We start from the raw sequence: 17638 nt of genomic DNA, 5'->3' as shown, positions 1-17638 counted from the left end.
GGCATCATTAATGTGGTCTGCTCTGTAACCTTTGTTTGAGATAGATATGTATATATAGGAACAGATTGTGACCAAATCTTTGTTCCTAATATTGAGTAGTTTCTTCTTGCCTGGCTGATTCTCTCATATAATGTCACTTTCAGAACAAAATATCATAAAACCCCTAGAAGATTGGAGAGTCTAATGTGAAGGATGGCTTTGAAAGGAGTGGTTTGGTCTAACACAGCTGTTCCTAGGTCTGTGGATTCCAAAACCCAGCATTTTTTCTGTTTATAACAGATAAGGTGCTAAGGAAAAGTCTTTCTCTGGTGTAGTTCCAAATTCATATAACAATTAAACAGTGAGTTTTTGTGCTGTTTGCACTTTAGAGGAGAAGTAGCTTTTTTTAGTATTTATTTTCCTTTGCTCAGACAACCTAAACGCTTAGAGAAATATCAGTGACGTTTCTAGCATCCTTCTCTTCATAAATGCGTGATGAAAGTAACATCTTTGGAACACCAATTAGGCGGTGGCTTGAAGGGCAGATTGAAGTGGGCAAAGGCATTGGGCAGTGGAATGACGCTGGTCTGCATGTGCAGTTACAAGGGTCTGGTCCAGAGAGATGCAACAAGAGTTTAACAATTTCTTTGGAAAATGTATTCCAGAGTGCATAATTTTCAATAATTCTACAGAATCTTAAAGATCGTATCCTACACTCCTGAACTGAACTGTGCCCCAAACAGAATATGCCACTTATTTAAAGAGTACCTGCTGGCAGACAACAAGCTACAAAATAGATGTAAACAAAGGACTGAAAAGTAAGTTGCAACTGCCAAGGAGAATGTAGGGAGGTGGAAGGGCATTCGGGGTTTGATAAGAACACAGCTGCTGGGAGAAGGGCAGCCTCCAGGACCTCAGCTTGCGCTGTCTCTGCCCTCTGCCTGCTTCCCATTGAGAAGCCGCCCCCTGCTCACATCTGGGAAGAGCTCAGGTCCCGATCTCTCAGCTTCCTGCCTGTGTGGCATGTCAGGATGTGATGCTATGTCAAGGTTACGTGACAAATCCAAAGCTTGAGGAAGAGGAGAAATGGTTACCCCAGTGTTTCCTCTGTGCCATGTCTCCCTTGTGGTTCTGAATTTCCAGGATCCAATAGCCACCGTGCTCTGTCTGTCATCTGAGATGCAACTCATGGATTCAAGTATCTCCGAGTGTTTGGGGCACCCCAAAAATCTCATTCTGATTGTAGAGGGAAAAAGTACAGTTTTAACTTTTACTGGCTTTCTGAGATTTAACTTTGAAGCCATACTTTAATCCTCTTGAAGGGAAACCCAACTTGGAGTTGTCAGGTCCTTATATATTGTCACATGTTTAGGTCCAGGCAGAGAAAAGGGAAATTTGGCAACATTAAGAAGCTCCTGGCTCGAGACCAGCCCGGTGGCACAGCGGTTAAGTGCGCATGTTCCACTTCAGTGGCCCGGGGTTTGCCAGTTCGGATCCCAGGTGCAGACATGGCACCACATGGCACACCATGCTGTGGTAGGCATCCCACATAGAAAGTAGAGGAAGATGGGCACGGATGTTAGTTGAGGGCCAGTCTTCCTCAGCAAAAAGAGGAGGATTGGTGGCAGATGCTAGCTCAGGGCTAATCTTCCTCAAAAAAAACAAAAAAGAAGCTCCTGCCTCATCTTTTTTTGCCTCCTCTTTCCCTCTTTATGGCCACAAGAAGTCCAAGCAAACACATTTTTAAAAATGTTCATTAAGTGTAATTTTATTTCCTTGTCCATTGTTGGTAAATGCTTAATTTATGAAGTCACAGTTGGTGCTGTTCTCTGCTTGGGAGGGGGGAATTACTGTCACATAAACCCCTACATGCATCCAAGGGTCTAGGATGGTCAGGTGGCCCGAAGAGAAGCTCTTTTAAAGCGTTAGGGTAATTATTACTTGGGGCCCATTGTGCATTCTTTGACAGAATCATAACGGCACTTATTTTAAGCACACCATCCTAATACTGCTAAATTTTCATTTCAGTTCTCCTCTCCCCCCCCTTGGCCCTCACCCCTTCCCCTAACGCCCCCTCCCTCAGCCACCCCTTCTGTGCACACACTCACCTTCTCATATTACGTTTGTGAGTTTCTGGTAAGAAACAATTTGGATTGACCTTTAGAAATTCCACCTGAAAATATTCTCCTCACCATGTAATTTAGTCCTGTTTTCCCAGACGGCTTTGCAGTGGGTGACGTGAATGGCATTTGCTGTACCCGCCATCCTTAAAGCATTTGCCAGATGGTTGTAAAGAGAGCTGTTTGCTCTTTACTTGCACACACAAAATGTATGAAACATTAAGGAGGGAAACAGGCACATGCTTAGAATTACTTTTATGACATGGCCTTTGTCTAGAGAATGTTATGTGAAGCTACAAAGGCAGAGGTATTTACAAGTCACGACCAATAAGAACATGATGTTCCAAATAGCCCATAAGTGTAGAGAAGTTTTCTCGAAATGACCTTTTAAAAACTTCTTTAAAAGAGCAGAGCTTTATCCACTTACCATTTAAAAATCTCAACTGTTTTACATAAAATAAAATACTTGTTTTATTTATGTAGTGTGCTTTCCCCAAGAGCCTCAGATGTAGTCATTTATACCCTATAATAGCCTAACTTGCAGTCTCCATTACATCATGCAAGATAAAGTCTCTGGAACAGGTTTTCTGTGGCGTACTTGGGTGGAGAAGATCATGGTCAATGGCTTTTCCATATACAAAGACTCTACCACAATAATAACAGCCGAACTTCATACTGTTGTGTGATGACATGCTTTGCTCGAGGAGGACCATCATGTGGTCTTGTCCTAGGGCCTTTCGGGGATTCTGTGGGGCGGGATGACGCAACTTTCATCTGAGCATGTCCACTGCGGAGCAGACCCCGCAGCCAGTCCACATGTTGGATTCCTTTTGAAGTTCTGAGGGAGGAAGAGCTATAAATTAAGTCCAGTTAGTACTTTATTTGCCTGTCTGTTGATTATTTTAAACGCGTAAACAGGAACAAAAATCTCACCGCTCTTAGGGGGTCTTGGCCTCCTCCCGTATGGCTTTCCCAGCATCCTGACGCATTCTGTGCCTTTGTGTGTTTCTCACTTCCCGAGGTTAATTAGGCCTGAGAGGCCGGAGGCAGTGAGGATGGTGGAGATGATACAGAGGGAGGAGCCAGCGCTCGGTCGGTGGGCTTGGGACTGCTCTGGATTTTGTGAACCATGGGCTTCATTTTAAATATTTACTTAAAGTTTTAAAATCCTGAAGAGGATGGATTGAATTTAGACTATTGGAAACTGTGGTAAAGGGAACAAAAGGAACAAAGCCTTGAGGAGAATATGATATGGGGTGTTTGAGGGGGAAGCAATTTGGGGAATAAAGTATTGGAGAGTAGTATTTGCGAAAGGGGTTTGAAGGAGACAAGGTCAGATTATGGAGGTGTTGGGCCAAGACCTGGGTTTCATTCAGCAGACAACGGGGAGAAGGTGGCAGTATTTTGGGCAGAAGATCCACATTCACTTGAGTTCAGTGGGCATTTACTCAGTGAATACTCTGGGCCAGGCTCGTGTGCACAGACGGGGATTCATGAAGATGCTGTCTCGGCCTTCCTGCTGCTCTCACTCTAGCAGGTGGCAGAATGCTGAGGATGCAGTTTCAACATATATGATAAGTTCAGAGCAAATGATGTTCCAGAGTGTTGTGGAAGACTAGCAGGAAGTTTAGCTTCCTAAGTAGTCGTGGAAGACTTCCTGGAGGAAAGAGGTCTGAATTACTTCTTGAAAAATGAGGGGTTAATCAGGAAAGGAATGGAGAAGGGCCTTCCAGCCAAGAAACAGCCTGAGCAACGGCAGAACGCTCTGAAATGAGGCACTACACCCTGGCAGCTTGATTTTTCAGGCACATGATGGGTAGGTGGTGAGAGATGGAAGGATAGTACTGTCTTCTCTCTTCCCTGGATGCCAATTTTGCCTCAGATACATCCTCCGTACAAGGCTAGAGTGGTTTGTGTCTAAAAAGCAAATCTGATCATGTGATTGCCTGGTTTAAAATCCTTTAGTGGCTCCCCACTGCTTACAAGATAAAGTCCTGATAGTCTCTCCCCAGCTTCCCCTTTATCTGGCAACGCCAAACTTCCTGTAGGTTCCACTGCTTTCTTTGAGTTTTTCCTCAAGCAGAACGGACTCACCTAGGCCATGCACCCATGCACAGACGTGCCCCGTGCCCCCTCACCCCTGCGATCAGGCTCACCCCTCCTCATCTGTGACGAAGGATTTAAGGGTTACTTCCTCCAAGCAGCTGCCCGTGACTCCCCTGCCACTCATCCATCAGGGACCCCTGCTATACTCTCCTAATTCTCAGGGTCTCTCTTTATCCCTGCTCTCATCATTTTGTAGTTACCTCTTGGTCTGAAGAGCTCCTAAAGGATCCATCATTCTTCCATCTCTGTACGCCTGGTGCTTTGCTCAGGTTGGTGACTGAATGCACCACGTCCCCTTTCCTCTTTACTGGGGCACATTGGGTTCCTCTCTGTGTCGGTCCCCAGCCCAGCTCCTCCAGCTTTGCTCCCTCAGGCTCCCCTCCTTCATTCCCCAGCTCACATGCCATCTCTTTTGCCTCCCTCCCCATCCTCGTGGGCCCTTAGTTTATTTCTCAGGTGTCCTCTCTCAGGCCAAGATCATATGTAATTTCACCATAACTCCAGGAGGTAAAGTTGTTGTGCCGCTCATTTGATGGAGGCGTGAATAGACCTGAGAGAGGTTAAGTGAATCTCTAAGGTCACACAGCTGGGAAGTGGCAGAGCTGGGATTTGAACACTGACCTGTGCTCCTCTACTGCCTCTCAATAAGACTTCTGTGAATCAGATTGTGCTTCGCTTGGTAGTTAACCACGTAATGAATGGTTTTGTATAAAATAGAAATTAACCCTTAATTTACTTGTGTTCATAACTTGGATTTTTCAGCTCCATCTGATGGAAAGTGTATTTCTTATAAAACAGAGTGGGGGCCGGCCCGTGGCTGAGTGTTTAAGTTCATGTGCTCCGCTTTGGCTGCCTGGGGCTTGCCGGTTCAGATCCTGGGCATGGACCTACACACTGCTCATCAAGCCGTGCTATGGAGGCGTCCCATGTAGAAGAACTAGAATGACCTACAACTAGGATATACAACTATGCACCAGGGCCTTGGGGAGGAAAAAACGGAAGAGGAAGATTGGTAACAGATGTTAGCCCAGGGCCAATCTTCCTCACCAAAAAAAAGCATTAAAAAAAACCAGAGTGAATTTTCTGGCAAGTGAATTATATCTCAAAGGAAAAAGAAAACAAAACTGATTCTCTAGACCTTAGCTGGTTGTTCTGACTACTAGTTAACCTCAGTGTAATCTATTACTGGATGAGTTCTTTTGAGAAAGTAGGTTTTAGTGCTTGGAAAATATTGCTTGGGAGTTTTCAACTTACTCCACTAAAAAGGAAAAACTAGTTATCTTTTAGGACCAACCTAGTAATGGACAAGTGACCAAATACTGTGATTAAATGACTAAATGGTAGAAAATATTTGTCTAGCAGCATTGGGTGTGGCAGGAAGGTACTTGTCATCTTTTTAGTGTATCACTCATTCATCCGTTATTTTTAGCTTTGGCTTTCCTCTCCTCCTCCCACTTGTCCACAGCAGACCGTAGCCTTTCTGAGCTCATTGAATGAATATAGCTGTATTAGTAATAAAGAGGGAACTTTTGCATTACATTTGTGTCGGTGCTTAAAAATGGGAGTTTTCCTCCTTAATTTTATTGTTAATGATTTTCCCTTTTACAATGAAAGATAATGAAAACCTCCTTAGAGTGAGTTTTTTTCATCCATATCATTTTTATGCTTTGTGCACGGACATCAAAAGAAAGGAAAGCTCAGTGTATATAGAAGTTGAGTTTTTATTTTCATGTCCTGATATTTATCTTAAGAAACAAAGAAATGTCTAGGGACAATTATCAGTATTTAAGGAATTTAGAAAAAAAGGGAAAAAATAGTTTCATTTTATGGGAATTGATTTTGGGCATTTTAGTTTTTGATAATGTTAGAGAAAATCTCCTGAAATTCCATGTTAAATGTGATGTCAGATAATATTATTTTAGTCATAATGATGATCATTTAAATTTACTGAGGTAGCTTATGTGCTATTTACAAAACTGTCTTCTATTTCTCCGTTTACATTTTAAAAATGTATTTTTATCTCCTCGTTTATCTCATCTTTTGAGGGATAATTATAAAATTTAGTTTTCTTTTTAGTTAACATTAAATTTGGGCTGAACTTGCACATTAAGGCTGGTAGGAAATGGAAATGCAAAATGTTCGATATGAATAGGGCACCCGAATAAGAGTGTATATTGGCTTGCATCCTTCTATGTAGAACAGCTGGGCATTTGTGGGGAGAAATCAAGTCAACAATTAGATGAAAATGTAAATGACAGTTGCCGTGTAGTTCTTGGATAGTGCCCAGATCCCTGCCTTATGAGTGAGAAGACCTGGCATTCAGGGGCTCCATTTTAAGCACGTGATAGAAGCTTGTCCCCCACATATTGTTCACACCAGGATCAGCTTGGGCCTTTGCTGGTCTGGAAGACCTAGCTTAGTATGTGACCCTGGTCAAGTCACTTCCCTTCTGGGCCTCAGCCTCCGCTGCTGAGAAATGAAGGTGTGGTAATACTGATTCCCTTGCAAGTTCATTGCAGATGTTGACAGACTTTCTCAATATTGCGAGGTCTGTTTTGAGCTTGTGGATCTGGCCTTTCTGCTTCCCTCTTGCCTTCAAGGAAGCCAACCGTCTGAATCCGTGTCCTCACCATGCCTTGACCTACGTATTCTCCCAAATCCTTCTCTACAACTTTGGTGAATCTGTAGAAAGAAAAATCAGATATTTCATTGTTTCTTATCCAACCACAAATCCTCATTTGACTTCTATGACTGGTTCTCTCTGTAAAGAACCATGACTGTAAAACAAAATAAATATTGTCTTTAAATATGGAATAGATGTGAGACTAATGATGGCTTACTCTTCCACAGAGACCTATGGGGATAAATGCTGTGTTAGTCAGGGTTCTCCTGAGAAACAGAACCAATGAGATGTCTGAAAAAATGTATATAAAGAGATTTATTATAAGCAATTGGCTCATGTGATTACGGAGGTGGGTGAGTCCCAAGATCTGCAGAGTGAGTCAGCGTGCTGGAGACCCAGGAGAGCTGATGGTGTGGTTCCCATTTGAAGACTGGCAGGCTCAAGACCTAAGATGAGCCGATATTTCAATTCAAGCCAAAAGGCAGGAAAAAAGTCAATATTCCAATTTGAAGGCCATCAGGCAAGAGGAACTCTCCCTTGCTCGGGGTGGGGGGAAGGGGGTCAGCCTTCTGTTCTGTCCAGGCCTTCAACTGATTGGATAAGGCCCACCAAAATTGTGGAGGGCAGTCTGCTTTACTCAGTCCACCCATCTAAGTGTTAATCCCATCCCAAAACACCCTTATCGAAACACCCAGAATAATGTTTGACCACATAGGTGGGCGCCCCAGGGCCCAGTCAAGTTGACGCATAGGATTAACCATCTCAAAGTGTCAGTCAGGATACGGATAAGAGCACTGTTGAAACAGAGGAGTCATAAAGCCCTTTCTCATTTGCATTTTCTACTCAATTAAATTTGAAAATTACCTCTACAATGTACAATACTGATTGAGATACTAGTTCTTTCAAAATGTAATCACGTATGTTAGCCAGCTTCTTGACCTTGATGAGATCTGCTTTGGGCTGTTGGGGTCTCCCAGCCCCTTCTTCCCTCCAACAAACCTCAGCCTCTGAATCCGTGTTTTTCCTACGAATTCACTTGTGTGTTGTCCCAAGTGTTGGGTGGAGAGGTCTAGGTGTGTTGAAGATTATCAAAGTGTTTCTGACAAAATTTTAAGATTCCCCGTGTTTAGGATGATGTTTCAGATTGCATCGTTTAGGATGAAACTGCCTTTACCTTCCAGTGGTACCTGTGTAGTCACGTAAATACACTGAGTGATGTCTTCAATGTAAACTGCAGAATTATTGAAAATATAAGAGATTGTCATCTTCCCTGATAATGGTGATTGGCATAGACCTGGATTTTATTTTATTTTATTTTATTGTTTGTCTTTCTAATGCACTGTGGATGGCGTGGGTTTCTTTGTCTTCTGGTATCCAATGACTCATTGGCTTTCTTTCCTCTTATGCCTCCACCCCTAACAGAACCACTAGACAGTGTCTCATAAACTATTTTACCTGGAGCTATAAACGAGGGCTAAGCTTTAATAGACTACCCAATCTAGAAATATCTACGTATTACTAGAGGACAGAAGAGTGCATCTATGATTGTGGATTTTGGGGAATCAGCTAGAGAAGACATTTGTGAGATAGAATGAGAACCTAGTTTGGCTGTGCTTGTAGCTTCTGGTAGATGTCAGTTTATCGTTACATAATACCCATCCCTTCCTTCTGCAGTCAAGAAGTCTCTAGCATGGCAAGACCGGGAAGAGATTTCCAGCTGCAGTTTGAACTGTCTCGTTAGTCTAGAGCAGTGGTTCTCATGAAGGCTGGGCACCTAGGCGTCTTCATTTTTAAGAGCCAACAGGTCAGTCTGGTATTCATTCAAGGCTGACACCAGTAGGCTATGACATCACTAATAAAGGTGTACAGCGACCTTCCTAAGAAATAGATGTGGAGGACTTGGAGCGGGTCTGGGCAGCCCCAGAATTTGTACTGCTTTCCTCTGGGGAGAGACTGAAGGGAGCAGACTGTTAAATGTTGGAGATCCTTCAAAATATCATTTATCCAGGATCGAGAGTTGACCTGGAAAGTTTACTGTGAAAGGTTAGGATCTGCTTGCGTGCTAAACATGGCAAAACTAGCGGTGCAATTGTTGCAAATGAAACGACACAAAGATTGTACCGAATCTTTATTACGAACCTTCACTGCAGACCTCCTCTTGAATTTTGAGATTGCTCTTAATGCCGTTTGAAGCCCAGCTTTCTGTTCTGCTCCTGAAGCCCTGTGTTGGCAAGTTACTAGAGGCTTTCCTCACTTATTAGTTTATCTTTAAATGAAGGTAATACTTATACATAACATGTCTGTTTTTTTTCTTGAGGAAGATTGGCCCTGAGCTAACATCTGTTGCCAATCTTCCTTTGTTTCCCCTCCCCAAAGCCCAAGTACATAGGTGTATATCCTAGTTGTGAGTCCTTCTGGTTCTTCTATGTGGGACGCCACCACAGTGTGGCTTGATGAGTGGTGTGTAGGTCTGCACCCAGGATCCAAACCGGCAAACGCCGGGCCACCAAAGCAGAGTGCTCGACCTTAACTGCTGTGCCACCAGGCTGGCCCCCATAACATGTTTTGACATTCTTGGAAGAAAGGAGAGTAGCCCCCAGAGTTGGCCTGTATTTCTTTACCAACTTATGACTTCAATTTTGAGGATGTGCATAGGAATTTCTGTTGCGTAAATAATTACATATGCTTTAATTTTATTCAGATGTGGACTTGGTGGTTATTCTCTGTTAGACGGAAAACAGGAGTAAAAGCTCTGTTTGCCCTTATCCCTGAAGTCCATTTGCTTGTTCTTGTTTTGAGTCATTTGCTCAGAAAGTCCAGAAATGTTAAAGTCCCTGCTGTCATTTCTCCAGCATCTGTGTGCAATTCAGTTAATCTGGCTTAGGATCAGAGGCTGCGAATGTGAACAAAATGTAACAAAGCGAAATAACTGACTTGCAGTTGTGCATCCTGCCTTAAATCAGCTTGATTTGAAGTGCTGGAGTTCTCCGAAGGTTGTGCTGTTTCGCGTGGCACTGTGTTGGGACCACCGGCTTTGTTTCCTTTCTGACCATCCTGATGAAGTACATTGCCCTCTGCCCCAATGTGTTTTGGCGGGAGGGCGGGAGATGGGGTGAGCAGGGAAGGCTAATTTCAACCAGGCAACACCAGATGAAACACATTTTTCTTTGAAGTTTGTAAAAGGGATCGCATTTTCAATGTGACCCATGAAAACCTCTCATTTTAATTCAAATTACCGCTGTTCTGGCTTAAACAGATCCAGCAATGGGAGCAGAACCTGGAGAAATTTCACATGGATCTCTTCAGGATGCGCTGCTACCTGGCCAGCCTGCAAGGCGGGGAGTTGCCAAACCCGAAGAGCCTCCTTGCTGCTGCCAGCCGCCCCTCCAAGCTGGCCCTCGGCAGGTTGGGCGTCTTGTCGGTTTCCTCTTTCCACGCTCTGGTAAGTTCCCGAGGAGGGCTGTGTCAGCAGTGCTCAGGGAGGACTGAGGATGCTCACCTTTCTGGAGCTTGTTGCCATCAGCTCCGTGACTTAAGCCACTAACTGACCAGGTCCACCCAGGGGCCGGGCACTGGGGGAAGGAGGGTGGGAGGCATCCTGCTACAGAGAGTCCCGGCTTCTCTGCTGCTGAAGTCTGGGAATCTAACTGCTAGTAGAGAGTTATTAAATATTCGCAACTGCATCTGTCTTTCTGTCTGTCCCACCTCGTACAGTCAGGATGGTGGAGCCCCCGAGGAGGAGCAACAATGATGTGGAAAATTAAAGGCTGATTGGGGGCTTTTATCTACTTCAGAGATCCCCACTGGGTTTTCTGAAATCGCTCCTGTGTGGGTGGGTACTCCCAGCTCAGCCTGGGGGGTCCATGGGTAGTTTGGCCGACCCTGCTGTCCACCCTGGAGAGATCTGAATGTTGTAACTGGGCTTGTGTTATCCAGATAAGAGATGTCTCGATGATGGATGCATTTCTGGTATGTCAGAAATGCAGTAGTTTTTGGTGCTGGGCAGAACGCATTTATAGCAAGCATGGCTTACTTCTGTTAATTCTCTCCATCACCGAAATAATATGCCTTAAGATGTTTTTTTAACTGTGTTTTAAATTAGGTATGTTCTAGAGATGACTCTGCTCTCCGGAAAAGAAAACTCTCACTGACCCAGCGAGGAAGAAACAAGAAGGGCATATTTTCTTCATTAAAAGGGCTGGATACACTGGCAAGAAAAGCAAAGGAGAAAAGACCTTCTATAACTCAGGCGAGTTCCTCAGCATGGGAGGGACAGCAGGCATGGCGGGAAATCCTTGCTCTCCAGCAAATCTTAGATGTTCATCACCCATTAAGGATGACATGAAAGTTGGTTCAGAGGAATGTGGCCTTAGCATGGCCTTTCCCCAAGAGGAAACACCCAAGTTGCTCCCTCTCTTTTTGGCATTCCCAAAGAGGTATTCACACCTTGCTCACATCTACAGAGCCTGGGAACACAGAAATAAGAATGATCAGAAAAAAAGCCACACTTTTCATTGCCTTTAGAGCTAATATTTATTTTTCCCCTGGAGTTTATATTAAAATGCACATTAAAGTTAATAATAGAGTAACAGCAACTAAATTCTATCGATGGTGCCAGACACTTGGCTCACTTAATCTTTGTGACACAAAGTAGGCATTTTGTCATCACATTTTCTAGATGAGGAGACTGAGACCCAGAGAGGTTAAGTCACTTCCTGGTCCCCCCCCCCCCCCGCCCCCCTTCATGCAGTGGCCGCAGGGCAGGGCTGGGGTTTGATCTACCCAGATACAAAGCCGTGTAACACTGGGCTATTGCTGCTGTTTCTATTCCTAGAGGAAGGGTGGCTGTTTTAACGTTTTTTCGAGTAAAAATAGCCTGAGCACTCATTGTTGAAATGTGGCCCACATGCAGAGAATTGTTCTCAGAACATTCGAATACTCCTATCTGAAGTATTTCCTGATGCTATTAATACAGTAGATGACAATTAATTTTATGTTGCTGATTGATATGTTTTAGGATTACTATTTTTTCAGACTGTTGAAAAGATGAGTTATCACATGATGCGCTGCTCATTTCAGTGAACAGGGAAAATGTTTGAGATTAAGTCCGAAGAAGTTCTTGTTTTTACTTTTAACGGGTTGCCGTTATTCTGATATTCTGTGATTCTGAATATCCTCTGGAAGGGAGGGTCACATTTTCTGGAACTTTGTTTTCTCGTTTTATATGGATATTTATTTGATTGTGTGTAATAGTTTCATGAATTAGGTGAATAATAGGGATAATATCAACTTCTTTGACCTGTTTGCAACCCTGGAACGATAAAGGCGATGGGGAGTGGGTTGGTTGACTAAAGGGCAGCAGAACCACGTGACACCTCATTTGTGTGGCCACTGGTTTTGTATACTCATACAATCGGAAAGAATATCACATTTTAAAATGGTGGTTCTACTTGTACTTGAATTACGAAAAGTACTTATTTGTTGGTTATAAATGGAGATGTTTTTCTTCTTTATAGATTGTAGTCAAATATGAATCATTGGATAATGCTGGGCTTATATTTTTGAACTGAATTTCTGTGAAGTATAAATAACATCTTTGAGGCAAATTCTGATTTTAATTGAGAATCAACTCTATATAATTAAATGATAATGATAAATAGCTTGATAACTTGCTTGTTTTTCTTAAATGTTGACATTTAGCTAATTAGGTACAAGCCTAATATGGTTTTTACACCATCATATGTGGTAAATATTCTTAAAGTAAGATTTCTTAAGAAACAGAAGAATTTAGTTGAACGTTTTTGTTTTAAAATGATATGAAACTAATTGTAACATTGGTATTCATATAAATGAATGAAGTTGATGTAGTAGGTATCCATAAATGTTTAAATGGCCTATTCTTTAATGTTTATTATTCTACAGAATCTAGAAGATAAGAATTGGAAAAAGTACAGGAAATTATTCCTAGTTCCTCTACCCAAACACAACCACTTTTAATACTTAACTATATTTCTCCCCAATATTTATTCTATGCACCTTTAAAAAAATAGTTGTATAAGCTTGATTTTGGTGGCTTTGCCAACTCGTCGTTGAACTGTGTTCTGCATCTTCAGAAATGTGTACTTCTCCTTTAAAAGCAACATGAGAAAGATCCAGGATGACAAATAATATATGACATCACAGAAAAGTAAAATATGTAACCGTATGGGAAGAACAAAAGCACAACTTTTTCTTTAAAGTTAAAACTTTAAATGTGGTAGAGTAGTAAATGGTCCAAATTGTGATATGAAGATCTTATAAAATGTTATAGAACTTAAATTTTTAAATGCTGCTAAGGGATAGCTGCCAAATGAACACAGCAGGACTGTTTCATTAGTCTTTTCTCCCCCCCTTGTCTATCAGATATTTGATTCAACTGGCAGCCACGGATTTTCTGGAACTCAGCTACCTCAAAACTCCAATAACTCCAGTGAGGTAAACTTTGCCATGGGTGGCCGCCATCTTGTTTTTACATTGACAACACAAATGCTACGTTAATTGGGGAATGCTAGTTCAAAAATCTTTACATCAATCGGCTGAAAATAAATTAGAATTCAAATGGTCCCTATTAGGTAAATAAGAGATATTCTTGGAATGCCAAGTATGTTTGGAAGTATCTAAACTCATCTTAAAATTAAACTCCATCTTAAAATTAGTGACGTGACTGAAGTCAAAATAGCAACTTTCACTCATGCTTCCCTATTCCTCAGCTCAGTGAACCCAAAATTGCATTTTCGTCTCAGGGTTGTCAGGAATCTTCACACAGATAGTGCAGCCGTGCTGGGGATCTGCAGCCTGTGCATCTCCGGGTGCCCTCGGTGGAGCTGAGTACAGGGTCCCCTTCCAGTCTCCACAATCCCTCCTGACTGAACACGTCCTCACGACTATTTCTGAGTGGAATTCTAGAGTAGGGTGGACTGCCTGCAGGGGCTCGTGCCTCTTCTTTGTATCTTTTTCAAACCCACAACTTCCCCTTAAAAGCTGTGTTTCCTGTTACTGATCTCTATCTCTATCTTCTTCTTCACCAAATTGTTTATCTTGGATTTTATGTCCAACCAACCTCTTAAGTTATTTCTTGAGGTTGAAACCTGATTTTAATTTATGCTTTCGCAGCGGCAGGCAGTATTATTTAATAAATTAACTGGGGAAATCAGTGAATTTAGTTTGAAAAAACTGAGGCACGGTGGTTAGACAGCATGATGGGTTCTGGGAGGTGAGTGAGGAACTTTTTTGGGGTGATCCTAAATTATGCAACATAGACAGCTGCCTCTTCTGCCTTCAGGTGAGCTTGGCCTCAACTGTGGGCCCCGAGCTGCTCAGTGGGCCATGGGTATTGTTGAAACTGCTCCCAAGGGCATCTTTGCCTGAAGTGTCTTGAAATGGGGTAGCAGTTCCTCCTCGAGACCCTATTTCCCCGTTCACCTCCCATTCGCAGAGGTCAGGACTTCGAGGGGGCAGGCAATGAGAGGGAACAGCTTGGGCCGGAGGCCGTGGTGCTGATGTTGGTTCTCTGTTCTCAGCGCTTTCCTTTTGCTGGATTTGACCAACCATGAGGGCACAAGGAAGCCAAAACCAAACCTTCCTTTTTATAAATCATACTATCAAAATGGCGGACTTGCTATAATAAATAATTTCCATTCCCTCCCCTTTATTTCTGTACACGTGCAGAGCCTATTTCAAAATCCACGTCAAATCACACTGTCCTCTGGGCATTTTACTTGATTAAAAAAAAAAAATTGTATCACTGTTATTTGCTTGGTTCTTACTAGCCTTTACTGTTAGTCATCCTACCAGATATCTGTGTCCTGTCTCCCAGGCAAGCTTGCAATTAAAACCCTTGCTCTGCTTAGTTTATGTATATCTTCTGATTATGTATATATTCTCCATTCATAGCACGCTGCTAAGGATATAGTATTGTTTAATAAGTTTGCCTATTAATTGTCTACATTGGAGGTAGGTCTTTAGTGTTTGAGAAGAACTGTTTGATCTACAATAAAACCCCATAATTTTAAGGTTGTATCTCTTCCAGCAGTAAATAATTTCAAATTCTTACTTGGAAAGTTAAGAAATTATATCATCAAAGCACTTTCTATTAACAGAACTTATGTTAGACTTTGAAAATAAATTTTGCTAAAATAGCCATTAATGGTCAGAATTAAGCTTAGTACTTATTTAAATTGGGCTCAAATTACCAAATGATCTTCTTGTGATTTAATCAAGTCCCATGGGTGCTGTAACAGGTGAGAGGAAGGTATTATTGCATCTGGTTTTGAAAGCATATGCATTTAAACATTTATTCCTGTTTATTTTAACTAAGCATTGCTTCTGGTAGATGGACACCGAAGAAATTCCTGTGACTTATTGGGCTATTTTAATGGTGTATTTATCATTTCTGTACTGTAGTACTCAGATAACAATAATTCTATTTACAATAGAATTAAGGGTATTAGGTTTTTTTATAGCTCTGGGACTTAAAATTCTGCCTGTAGCTGGTTGAATGAGTAATATTTTTTTCACTTGTTTTCCTCTGCTAATCATTCTTGGAGAATATTTATAACTTGCACAAACCATTTATTTGTATACAGTCAGTATATTGTGTCCACTAGCTTAACACAGAAAAGCAGTCATTCCTGAGCCTCGGGAGGGAGGGGGTCTCAGGCATTTTTAAATATTCCACTCTAATTGGTGCATCATGTCATAGTCCAACAGTGAGTCACCCTAATTTGAAATCTGTTAAGGTTGGAATAAGGCCAGTCTTATTTGAGCATTTTTCAAAGGACACTTTGGCTCGCCAAAAATGAAAGCTTTTCATAGCGTCCTTCTTCATGAGTAAGAATGAGTCTCAATCAGCATTTGAAGGGACTTGTTTGTTGTGGAGATTGTGACAACAAATCCCCCACTGAGGCTCAGGATGGCAGCTAACCCAGAAGCTTCATTGCAGAAACTGTGAAGCCCCTGGGCCTTGGCTCTTTCTCCTGGAAAATTGGCTTGGGGTGTCCCAACTTTCTGTGGCAGCGAGTGAATGAAGTATTGTCGCGTTAGTCATTAGCTCCAAACTGGAAAAAAAAATTGCTAATGTTGGTTTTTTAAATGGAAAATATGAATGAAACTGCTTACTCTTAACCATAAGATAGTAGTCTGTTTAAATAGAATATTAGTATGGAATCCTACATAACATAACACACATACAGATAGATAGATACATAGATAGGCCTTTGTTTTCTTTCCATATTAACTGATGTTTGGGCATCAGCCCAAGAGGAAATAAACACTTTCTCCTCTATGACATTTGACTGTGGTTAAGAAAACCAAGAGGGTGTTAACTCCTTTTGTGTTTTCTCCTCATCTCACTTGCTAATCGACTCTCCTTTTATCAGCAACTGGGGTGTGGGCCCATTTGTGACAGCCAGATTGGGATTTTTGCTACTCACTTCCCTTCAGTGATCCAAGTAGTAATTACAAGGCATTTGATCCAAAAGCATCTGCTGTGAGAACACACGGAGGTTCAATTTTCTCTCCTTGAGGCACACCGAGCGTGAGTAATTTACCATGTGCTTTCTGGACCATAATGGAATAGTGGTAATAAATGCTTCTGCAGAAGTTGCCCTACAAGGAGGGTTAAAGTGACTTGTGAACCTTAACTAGTTAGTCTGCAGCGGCCATGGCTGCGGTTCAGGGATGTTGTTCCCATTTTGTGCATGGCCAGTCAGAGCTGGACCACGGCGGGGACTGAGCATCAGCGGCCACCAGAGCTCCCCAGGGTTTTGAAACAACGGATGAATCTCGTGCAGTTCTTCACAGTGACCATCAGTGAATTCTGCAAAATAATTCCACCATCCAGCCTGAACTTCAAAAATGTTCTTTTATATTGTTACGGCTCTTTCCAGTTTGTGTACCTTCAAATGCCGTTCCTTACACCACTCTGCTGACCTCCCCGTGAGGCTGGTGTTTTTTAGCCCCTTTTAAAGGTAAAAAAACCGAAGCCAGAGACATTAGATAACCAGCCCAGACAAAGCTAGGATTTGACCCAGATTGTCTGTCTGTTATATTTTTGCTGTCTCAGTTTATCTTCTCCAGGAACTGGAAACCTTGAACAGGCTGATTGGAAACTCATGTTTAGGGGAACAGGCAAGGTGGAGTTGGAGGGAGGAAGGGTTTGAACAGTCTTGACAGAAGTAGCCACCATGGACTCTGGGTGAGCGGTTAAAAGACGAGTTTAACGGAGCACCTTTGAGAAGGGTGAGCCAGGAAGAGAGTTTTCCAGATGGCTCAATTTGTTGTGCTTATTTTCAAGAGTCTGTTCCTTTTTTGAAAAAGAACGTAGGAGAATGTTTTATGTGGCTTATTGAAAATAAAACTTGTGTGTTTTCAGCATGGACAGCATTGACCCTTGAAGGAATCAATCTAGTTTTCTCTCCAGCCCAAGGGGGTTAAGCTTACAACAACCAAGGAGATCTGTAAACACCAAATGGCCTTTTCTTTTTCCAGTTGTAATTCATTAATTAATCAGTTCACATTCTTGATGCTTCCTTTGAATAACCAGGTTTTACCTTTCTTTAATTGCATATATTTGTGAGATAATGTGCGTATGTGTGTGTGTCTTACGCACAGGAAAACACTACATGTAAATTTTCATTGCAGGATCTCTTGAGAGGATCAGAATCTTCCGTGTCCTTGCCTTTGATAGGCATCTTCTCTTCTATATTCACTTGACCTTAGGTCAAGTGTAGACTCAGGAAGTGATTCCTCAGAGCAGGTGTAGACTCAGGAA

General features: G+C 42.2%; 1 protein-coding gene across 10 annotated transcripts in view; it reads left to right on the top strand.

Moving 5' to 3' along the window:
* TIAM2 (TIAM Rac1 associated GEF 2) overlaps window positions 1-17638 on the top strand; it is a 264594-nt gene that overhangs the window by 172361 nt on the left and 74595 nt on the right. For 9 of the 10 annotated variants that reach the window (XM_046669282.1, XM_046669285.1, XM_046669284.1 and 6 more), the window contains 3 exons: window positions 10085-10270; window positions 10931-11077; window positions 13231-13302. In XM_046669282.1, the coding sequence (XP_046525238.1) occupies window positions 10085-10270; window positions 10931-11077; window positions 13231-13302 (405 nt within the window). The remainder of the gene's footprint in view (window positions 1-10084; window positions 10271-10930; window positions 11078-13230; window positions 13303-17638) is intronic. The other variant, XM_046669290.1, reaches the window with a different exon arrangement.

Source organism: Equus quagga, chromosome 8 (assembly GCF_021613505.1).
Source record: "Equus quagga isolate Etosha38 chromosome 8, UCLA_HA_Equagga_1.0, whole genome shotgun sequence".
Lineage (NCBI taxonomy): Eukaryota > Metazoa > Chordata > Mammalia > Perissodactyla > Equidae > Equus > Equus quagga.
The sequence above is the reverse complement of the archived record's forward strand: the minus strand, read 5'-3'. Positions and strand labels throughout refer to the sequence as shown.